Genomic DNA, 9539 nt, shown 5'->3' with positions numbered 1-9539 from the left:
GGGGTGTTGCTTACCGTTAGCGGCCGGCGCCGATACAGGGGTAAAGATATCGCCGCGTTTCATGCGGTCGACGGAGCGGGAGCGAGGATTGTTAGGTTTCGTCGGTTGCATCTTCAGATCGCCGAAGTCGTTATCGGGTCTGCGGGGCAGGTGGTGCTGAGGGGTGGCTCCTTGGAACTTGGGAGACAGTGAGCCGGCACCAAGGGGCGCCGCAGTCGCGGGATTGACTCCCGGGTGGCTTGTGCCGTTTGGTTCTAGGGCTCCGAGAGGTTGCACAGTGCGCGACTGTCCGGAGCCGCGTGGACCTCGAAATTGCTCCGGTCGCCGCCGTGCCTCCGCTACCCGCCGTGCGCGAAGGTCGCCGGGCATGCCGCGGGGGAACCCAACAGGAGAGCTGGTGGGGGAGTTGGTGGGAGAGGCAGTGGGAGAGCCCATGGGACCGATCGCTTGTTCCCGTCGACCCGGAGAAGGACTCAGGGGCGCGGAGGAGGTGAGTTGCGGTAGCGAGGAGGTCAGCGGGGGTGTTGAGAAAGAGGTCAGTTGGGGTGCTGAGGAAGTTAGTTGATTCAATTGAGGCAATGTGGCCGCTGGACTGGTCTGCGTCGTGATGGATGGTCGTCCGGTATGGGGTGCGGTAGCCCTAAGTTCATGTGGGATGGATTGCATCTGAGGGTTGACTAGAGTAAGTCCCTGCAGTGGATTATCGGGTAGTTTGGGTAGACTGCCGACGGCAGGGAGGATGTCTCCCATGTTGACCGGTTGGTCGATTTGTAATTGGTTCATTTGAGCCACAGCTCTTGCGAGGAGTGGGTCAGCGGGTGAGGCACTAACTGCCTTCACTTGTCCTTGTTGGAGAGCGCGGAAATCGACGCCCATATTCTCGAAGACATTGAAGCTTGGTCCCCCGGGAATGCTGAAGCCGACTATTGTTAATGGTTGAGGCTCTGCACCTGACTCTGGGTCTGGAAATACTACTGGTTGTCCCCCAAATGCAAAACCTATATTTTCAGCATCTGCCGGGAGATCCACTTCCATGCCTCGTAACTTCAATGGGTCAGCCCCCGCAGGCTGGAACGTAATCTTTCCGTCCTCCGCAATGATCAAGTCTCCACCCGTCACGTCGTCCTCAGCCACATCTCCCCCCATCGCTAATTGCTTCGTGCCCGTCTGCCGTAGCATCGCCTCCAATGCTTCCGGGCTAATCTCTTGCACCGGACCTCGAATGTTCGCCGTCTGGATTTCCATGCAAACAAAATATGCAGCAACCCCTATTCGACCAATTAACCGAACAACAGTAAGCACTCGTACCACACACGCTCTAGACACACCGTATGGGGGTACACACACCGTATGGGGGTACACACACCGTGTGGGGGGCTCACACTCCGTATGGGGGTACACACACCGTGTGGGGGGCTCACACTCGGTGTGTGCAGAGATGTGGTAGGTATCTACCGCATGGGTCGAGCTTTACTCAGTTGCGGTGATAAGGGTGTCAACCAGTTGAAACAGGTTCGCCACCTTGACTCATTTTTGTTCGAGATGCTCAAGGCAAGTGTAGCGGTAGGCGACGATGAATTAGCGCTGACGGCCTATTGCTCCTTAAAGGAGCTTTTTCCAGAGTCGGCCGGCTTGAAGAAATTGGCCATCACCTGTCTACAGGCCGTGCATCGCACGGATGCTGTGGGCCAGGACCGACTTGATGTTGCCTCGAAGTCACTTGACCCAGCCGAAACCGACATGAGTTATCGCCGAGCTATTCTCACTGCCATGCGGACTTCCGAACACTCCCACGAATACAAGGACCTGGTCGAAAAGTATCTAGAAGACTGCCCCTCAGACGTCGCGGCTTGGAAAGACAGGCTGTCCATCGCCCTTAATGAAACTGAGTACCGATTTATGCACCACTTATGCACCACTTATGCACCACTTATGCACCACTTATGCACCACTTGTGTTACCTAACATGACTTGTATTCATTTGTAGTTTGGAACGGGCTCGATTTGCTGCTGAGCAAATCGCCTGCATTCTGTGTCCTATGAACATGGGAGCCATGATACAGCTTGCGGACGTAAGCCTCCCCATTTCCCTCCCCCTCCCCTTTTCCCTCCCCTTCCCCCCATTTCCCTCCCCTTCCCCCCTCCCCCCTCCCCCCTCCCCCCTCCCCCCTCCCAGTTTTGCAGGTGTGTTTTGCTCAAGGCCACTTGGTGGCAGCGGCCAAGTACTATTGTTTGGTGATCGCATTTGAACCCAACTGGGTACGGGCGCTCGGTGGTCTGGTTATCACTGTGTGTGAGATGATGAAGACCAAGGGAGTCGACTATAGCGAAATGCTCCTCGAGCTGACCAAGGTTGCGCTAAAGGGCTGTGGTCGATTAACGGAGATATTTAAGAGTCAAGCCGCCTCTACCGCCGTAGGAGACAACGCCCGTATCTGGGCGCAGGCGCAGTTGGAGCTTTTCGACCAAGTGAAAAACGATATCGAGAAAGTAACGAACGAGTAACATTCAACCATGGGCAGTTAGTTCCCACCACGCGCAGTTCCCACCACGCGCAGTTCCCACCACGCGCAGTTCCCACAGTCTTTCGCCAACCGACCACGGGCTCTGGGCCCTTGGGTGGGACTCTGGGCCCTTGGGTGGGACTCTGGGCCCTTGGGTGGGACTCTGGACTTTGTGGAATCCGTCACAATGAGACAGGCCCTCGCCCTTACTTGGCGCGGCATTGGACTTGGCGCGGCATTGGACGTAGGATCTTCATGACGGTGGCTAGTCTGCTCTGGCTGGTGTGCTCTGGTTAGTGTTCTGTGGTTAGAGGTAGTGTCCTCTGGTTAGTTCGATTGACTTGCTGTCTATGGCGTGGTAGCGTTTGCCGTCGAGATCGGTGCTGATGATGTCGAAGGTGAGCATGCCGCAATTGGTGATCTTTCTGCGTGTTGCAAGCTGGGTAGCACATTGTTCATCTGGTAACAAGAACCGCACGAATTTTTTAAGGAACAGTGAGTGGCCGGAGATGACGAATGTCGTCACCATTTCTTTTTCATAGCACTGGTCCAAGTAATCGATTAGTGTTTGGAAGCGATGGCTAAGCCTTTCGAATACTCCTCGGTTCCCCTTGTTGTAGATCCAATTCAGTTTAGTAAGGGCCAGTTGGGCGAGTTCGTCAGGTACTTCTTCGGTATTAAAGAGCGCAATGGGTGTAGCGCAGCCTTCGAGAGCGTAGGTGATAGAGTCTGGGTTTCTCGTGGTCTCTTGTAGACAGGACAGCACTCTCACTCGGTTGCTGTCTTTGATTCTCTTGCCGAATCCGATGAGTAAAGTGCTCATTGCACGTCTCAGATTGGACGACAGGAACACGCACTTATCCATGTACGACTCCGTAAAGGCCCGAGGACCTGAGATAGCATCACCACCGGTCATAGCAACAGCCGATGTAGTCGGGGTCGGGCTAGTCGGGGTCGGGGTAGGTCCGGTAACTGGGGCGGAGTTAGTGGACGAAGCGCTCAGTAGCCACGAACAAAGTTCGTTCGCTTGCTGTACCCCCACGGCGGAAAGAGGCGAGTCCAGAATCTGGCTGTCGACTTCCGTTGCCATAATTAACTCGTCTATCACTCCTCCAATAATACGACCAAGACTCACCAGCCCGATACCCCGATTAAACAATTTATTCCACATTGACTCTCCATGTCGGATATACACCACACGGTACCGTCTCATACAATTCTTTCGAATCATGTCGTACGGAACCGCCGCCCACTTGGTACGGCGAGTCTGCTCAAAGTCGCTCGTCTCGCATGAGCATGCAAGACGAATTACGGCGTATACCACAAAAGCAAATTTGATTAGCAAACCAAGAAGAACATCTACACAATGTAGTATCGCAGATGATGCGCTCTCTCCCAATATTATCATAGATGACGGACGGCGCAAGCGACTACTTGAAGTATTTTCACTGAGGCTAGGATCTATACAACCACTCTCCAAATTCTTGGCTTTCTCGCAGCGCTTCTCCAACCGGTTCATAAAACTTGATATGGCATCCGCGATACTCTTCCTGTAACGACCAAGCTCGCTCGTACCACTACCTTGAACTACTTTTTGACTCCCATCATATTGCTCCAAATGCTTCGTTATATACCGCCATTGCAAACACTCGCTACCCAACACCCGATATCCTGCTTGTCGCCGATAATATCCAACCACCACATTCGTTAAGAATACCACAAGAAATATTGCATTCAAAACATACAGCATTATAACAAATAAATTCTGCGTCATCCACAGCCAGCACACGCGTTTGCAAACGCGGGAATGAATAAAAACAAACTTAAAAGCACCTTACTGAATGCCAACAGAAGATATTGATCGCGCCGCAGCGGCTCAGCTGCATCGGAAAGACACCCCGCGTCCAAGGTTTATCTGCCACCCCATCATGGAGTCCCCATCTTTGCCGGTCGTCTCCTGGTTCGGAGGAATTGTTCAGGAGCCCCCTTCAAATTGCGGAACCCCATTGCTGGGCACTGAACTGCCGTCTACAGGCACTGGACAGTATTCAACTGCCCTCATGACTTCCGACGCATGCATATCAACGAATCTCTCGGAAGTGGAGCATGAGGAGGTTTACGCAAAGACAACAGCGCTTTCTTGCGGGTCCCCAAGCGGAATTGCTTCTCCAAAAACAGTGAGGACCTCGCCCGGGAGGATGTCGTCTCCCAACGAGAGCGCAGAATTGTGGAAGGTGGGCCGCCGTTATTCCGCTGCGGATACATCGCCGTCGGGCGCAGCCATTTCGATATACGAGACAGCGAAAATGACCCTAACAAATTTTTTCTCTACCGCGGCGGCTCCCCGGAATGAAATGGCTCGATGAGGCCGTGTTGACGGCCCCCGTGAAGTATATTGGGTGCAACCCTGTTTACCAAATCGATGACTCGGAAGATGTACGGCTTGCGTTTTACAGGCTTACCCGGAAACGAGACCATAAGGTTTACTCATGGTTCCATAAGGTGATGCTGGACCGAGATAGAAACTTCATTACGGTAATATCCAAGACCGTCGTCCACCGTGCGCTCCGTGGATGTCACGAGTTGGTATCGGTGATGCTGATTGAGGACTTAATTGACGAGCTGGGTCCTTTAATTGAGCAGCGACGGTTGATAGAAGGGGTTTATATTGTCTCTCGCGAGACGTATCAGGCGGTGGTGGGCCTGATAGTGAATGGCGTGCAGGCATGTTCCGCCTTGATTGACCTGCAAACGGCGACGGAGATTAGTACTGAGCTTTTTAGCCAGATAACCGAGACGCCCTTACCTCCTCGGCCTGCCGAAAGTTATTTCTGGCAGAATTGTGAGTGGGGCTTGGATCGCAGGTCTGCTGCTAAATTTGTGACGCCTCCAATGTTGGTATTGGATGATGTGCGTAACTCGGACAATGTGGGTGCGATTATGCGCACGGCGTTTTCTTTTGGCATTCGCTCCATGGTGGTGACCAAAACGACCATGTCCGCGATTGGGTGCCGTTCGGCCCGCACGTCCATGGGCGCTATGAATTTCTTTTCGGTCTACGTTGCTGTCGACCTCGTCGAAACGATTGGTGTGCTCAAGGCCAAGGGTATCGAGGTCATCGGCACCAGTCCGCGTGCCCGCGAGAACATCACCGCTCGTCCCACCAAGCAATGGGCTCTCGTGCTCGGAAATGAAGAACTTGGCAGCTCCGACGCCGTCATGCACGCCTGCTCTACTCTCGCCGCTATCCCGCAGGTCGCTGGCGATTCCTTTTCCGTCTCGGTCGCCGGCGGCATCTGCGTCTACGAACTCATGCGCGACCACCTGCAGGCACAACCACCCGGCGCCATCGGCACCGGCGACTGCTAGCGACTCACGGACGGTCCCAGCTGCCCGGACGGCCCCAGCCGTACGGACGGTGCCAGCTGCCCGGACGGTGCCAGCCGTACGGACGGTCCCAGCCGCACCGACGGTCCCAGCCGCACCGACGGTCCCAGCCGCAGATAGACGCCTACCACGGGTTTTTCTTCGTCGGCGGACTCAGCCGAAACTGACGCGTTCAGGACGAATTGCAGCGCTGCGGATGCATGTTGCGGTTGGAACACCACAAGCGCAGGGAATAATAAATTGGATGAGGCATGGAGCGCGGGGTTCAGGGGTCTTCCGCGGCTGCGCCTCAGCGTAGAGGAGACGTGCCGGTGGGAGCAGATGTGGCGGTGGGTACGCTGGTGGGAGGAGATGCGTCGGTGGGTGAAGAGACGGTGGAGGAGGTGGAGTGGTTGTACACGGAGCGGTTTCTGGCGTTGGAGAAGTTGCCGTTGTTACCGGAGTACTGCGCGATGCCGGCGACGTTGCGGGTGTTTATGCGTCACGATTACCCGCCGACGGCTCGCGAGTTGCGGCGGCCGGCGCGAGTTCAGCGGCGAGAGGAACGTGTGGCGTACGTGGAAGGTCGGTCGGTGAACGTGTGGTACGGGTATTCGGCGACGGGATGGACTCCGGATGGTCGTCGTGAGCGAGTTCCGGCGGCGGGGCATTGTCGGCCGTTGGTGGACGCGGGTTTTACTCAGGCGGATTTGCGAGGGGCGGGTCGAGCGCCGTTGTGTTTATTCTTTGCGCGAGGGTTGTGTACAGGGGGTGTGAACTGTCAGTTCTTTCACCGTGTGCCTACACTATATGAGAGCGAGCAGTTGCCATTGACGCTGGACATCTTTGGGCGTGAGAGATTTGCACAGCATAAGGAGGACATGGGAGGCGTGGGATCCTTCAACTCGACGAGTCTAACACTTTTCGTTGGCGACTATCTTCGTTCCGAAGATCTTGCCGCCATCGAGCGCCAATTGCGCGCCGCTTTCTCAGTGTACGGCGCGCTGCGAAACGTCAAAGTCGTCGCCAACCGCAACTACAGCTTCGTCACTTACTGCTACCGGGCGGCCGCCGAGTTCGCATTGGTGGCCATGAACGGGTGGAAGCTCGTGGAAGACGAGCCCTCCGAGGTACTTACTGTGCGCTGGGCCACCGGCAAGGAAATCGCGCGGCATGTCGGCGAAGGCTGACACACGCACCGATGCGCGCCACGGGAAATAGCTGAGCACGCGGGCCAAACGTCTTGTGTCGCGCTCGCCCGTGTGGTCGGTCCCGTGGCCAAGCGTGTGCCGAAAGTGAGGTGGGTATGAATCATGAGATGGGGGGTGTAGGTCAAGCTATGTGAAAAACGAAAACAGAAATGGCTGCCTTCAAAGGGGTCGTCGAATCTCGTCGAGTCTCTTCATCATTTGGGAAGAGGTGACGAGAATGTGCTGCTGAGGAGAGGGGGGGGGGGGGTCTTGTTAAAGGAGGTTCAGAGTGCGAAGAAGTTTTTGAGGTTGTGTTGTAAGTAGAAGGTTTTAGATTGTTTAAGGTCGATGAGGAACTTGTAGAGTGCTTCTGCAGAGGGTCTGCGATTGGGGTTGGGGTTGAGGCATGAGCGTAGTAGGTGTAGGAGGGGTGGGGGTAGAGAGAGGAGGTTAGCTTGGGCTGTGGCAGAATGGTGTTGGTAGGCGGGGTGGAAGTCGAGTACGTTGAGTCCCATGAAGCCGACGAGGGCTGCAATATGGTTGGGCGGTACGTGCCTGAAAGGTATGGTGCCTGTGATGACTTCCCAGAGGACTACACCTAAGGAGAAGACATCGGACTTGGCGGAGATGAATTCGGAGCGTAGTATTTCGGGAGCCATGTACTGGACGGTGCCCATGCACTTGTTGAGATAGAGTCGTGTTCTTGAGGGTCGTGTTCTTGAGGTGATGTGTCCATCGGGGTAGTCGAAGAGGGAGTGTGTGAGGCCGAAGTCGCACAGCTTAATATGGCCATTATCGTTGATAAGTATGTTACTGGTCTTAAGGTCACAATGGACAATGCCTTTGTGGTGTAGGTAGTAAAGTGCGGAGGATAGTTGTTCGGCGATGTTGATGACGTTGTTGATGGACATACCTTTTTTGTACACATGCAACAGGTCGTAAAGACTGCCACAAGTCATGTACTCACTAACGGTACAACATATTGGACCGTTGATGAATCCGTACAGTCGAACGATGTGGGGATGACGTAGTCTTTTGTGCATGTCGTACTCTGCTGTATTTTCGGAAGGTGACTGCTGACGTAACATACATAACCGGTTCAACCGCTCCAGATGACTTGGTCCCCGAGTACCCGGTCCCCGAGTACCCTGTTTACTCAAATAATGGCGCAGCAAGTGAGCGCGACGCATGTCCTGTCGTCGCACAAACATTTTGCAGGCAACCGGAACACGCGGACCACCCCGAGTAAACTCGTAACCACCTTTGTACACACAGCCATAGCCACCTTCACCAATTCGCTTCTCCAAATACAGACTTGACAAACTCAACTGGCCATTCACGCTCGGACAAGACGACGAAGACGACCCCGGACCGTCACGCCGAGCCGACGGAGACCCATCACATCGAGCGGAAGGTAATCCCAGTAATGACGCTGAACAAGTCGCCGTACCACGGGAATACTGCGCCGTCTCCGTATGACTTGAAGACAAACCACCTGAGGCACAAAACGTACGCCCCAATAACATGGACCACACGATCTCGATAAATCGACGGGCGTACGGGTTACGAATACCCAACCTAGACAAACCTTCCTCTTCCAACAACAACGACCGGATCACCCGACCCGTTACATTGTTCTCCACCATCGCCTGTGAGTACTCCAACGCGATACCCGTGCACTCCAAACACTTCGCGACCATGCTCGAACTCCACGACTCCACAAACCAACCCCCAAAATACAACTCCGCGTCGCTGCTACTATCACTACTAACACTCCTGGACTCCGCCACACTACCTGCCTCCGCAGCACCTGCATCTGCGCTACCTGCCTCCAACGCATCTTTACTCTCTACGGCTCCAGTCTCAACCGCTTCTCTAGTCATGGCGGCTGCTGCCTGCACCGTGTCTGCAGCCTCCACCGTGTCTGCAGCCTCCACCGTGTCTGCAGCCTCCACCGTGTCTGCATTCTTTACGGCTCCTGCCTCCGCCGGTTCTGTGCTCCTCTCCGCCGCTGGGTCCATCCCCTCGCCCGCTGATTCCGTCCCGTCGGCCGCTGGGCCTACAGACCTGCCGCGCGAACGACCTCGCACGTCCGGTTCGTCGAAGAGCAGTCGCTTCTCGACGCAGGTGCCGTGGGTCCAGCGGGTGCGCCAGAGTGTTCCATCGCCTGTGACAATAACAGCGAGGCCATCCTTCAGATTCCGGGAGAACTGACCGAGGTAGCGCGAGTCATTATTCAAGGCACGGTAGTAGCCATAACCGTGGCGCGTACCATTGTCCCAGGCACCTTCATAACGCAGACTAGATCCACTCCAAACACCCCATCCATGACGCATTCCACTACACAACTCGCCACAGTAAGTCTCCTCATTTTGAAACAGTAAGACACCCACGCCGTCCGGCTGTCGGCTGGTCGCATCTAGCAAACCGTAATACCAACATCTGAAAGACACCTGTAAGAAACCTAGCGCGGGGGGGG

The 9539-nt window shown here is 55.1% G+C and overlaps 6 protein-coding genes across 6 annotated transcripts; 3 read left to right on the top strand and 3 right to left on the bottom strand.

Annotated features, from left to right (window-relative positions):
- Positions 1–593: 593 nt before the first annotated feature.
- On the bottom strand, positions 594–1245 carry GNI_132070 (hypothetical protein; the record flags this gene model as incomplete). The annotated part of the gene is made up of 1 exon (XM_011133900.1): positions 594–1245. A coding segment is annotated over one exon (652 nt), but the record flags the coding sequence as incomplete, so codon positions are not given.
- A 213-nt stretch (positions 1246–1458) lies between these two features.
- On the top strand, positions 1459–2505 carry GNI_132060 (hypothetical protein; the record flags this gene model as incomplete). Its single annotated transcript, XM_011133899.1, has 3 exons — positions 1459–1889; positions 1988–2072; positions 2185–2505. 3 exons carry the CDS (start codon positions 1459–1461, stop codon positions 2503–2505), a joined length of 837 nt encoding a protein of 278 aa, XP_011132201.1.
- A 306-nt stretch (positions 2506–2811) lies between these two features.
- On the bottom strand, positions 2812–4254 carry GNI_132050 (histidine phosphatase superfamily (branch 1) protein; the record flags this gene model as incomplete). Its single annotated transcript, XM_011133898.1, has 2 exons — positions 2812–3863; positions 3939–4254. The coding sequence occupies 2 exons, from the start codon at positions 4252–4254 to the stop codon at positions 2812–2814; spliced, it is 1368 nt and encodes a 455-aa protein (XP_011132200.1).
- A 599-nt stretch (positions 4255–4853) lies between these two features.
- Positions 4854–5873, top strand: GNI_132040 (RNA methyltransferase; the record flags this gene model as incomplete). The annotated part of the gene is made up of 1 exon (XM_011133897.1): positions 4854–5873. One exon carries the CDS (start codon positions 4854–4856, stop codon positions 5871–5873), a length of 1020 nt encoding a protein of 339 aa, XP_011132199.1.
- A 269-nt stretch (positions 5874–6142) lies between these two features.
- On the top strand, positions 6143–7060 carry GNI_132030 (RNA recognition motif (A.K.A RRM, RBD, or RNP domain) protein; the record flags this gene model as incomplete). Its single annotated transcript, XM_011133896.1, has 1 exon — positions 6143–7060. The coding sequence occupies one exon, from the start codon at positions 6143–6145 to the stop codon at positions 7058–7060; it is 918 nt and encodes a 305-aa protein (XP_011132198.1).
- A 284-nt stretch (positions 7061–7344) lies between these two features.
- Positions 7345–9396, bottom strand: GNI_132020 (protein kinase; the record flags this gene model as incomplete). Its single annotated transcript, XM_011133895.1, has 1 exon — positions 7345–9396. One exon carries the CDS (start codon positions 9394–9396, stop codon positions 7345–7347), a length of 2052 nt encoding a protein of 683 aa, XP_011132197.1.
- Between the last annotated feature and the right edge of the window lie 143 nt (positions 9397–9539).

Source organism: Gregarina niphandrodes (assembly GCF_000223845.1).
Source record: "Gregarina niphandrodes unplaced genomic scaffold scaffold00033, whole genome shotgun sequence".
NCBI classification, from domain to species: domain Eukaryota; phylum Apicomplexa; class Conoidasida; order Eugregarinorida; family Gregarinidae; genus Gregarina; species Gregarina niphandrodes.
Note: the sequence above shows the minus strand (reverse complement) of the source record. Positions and strands in the feature narration are given on the sequence as shown.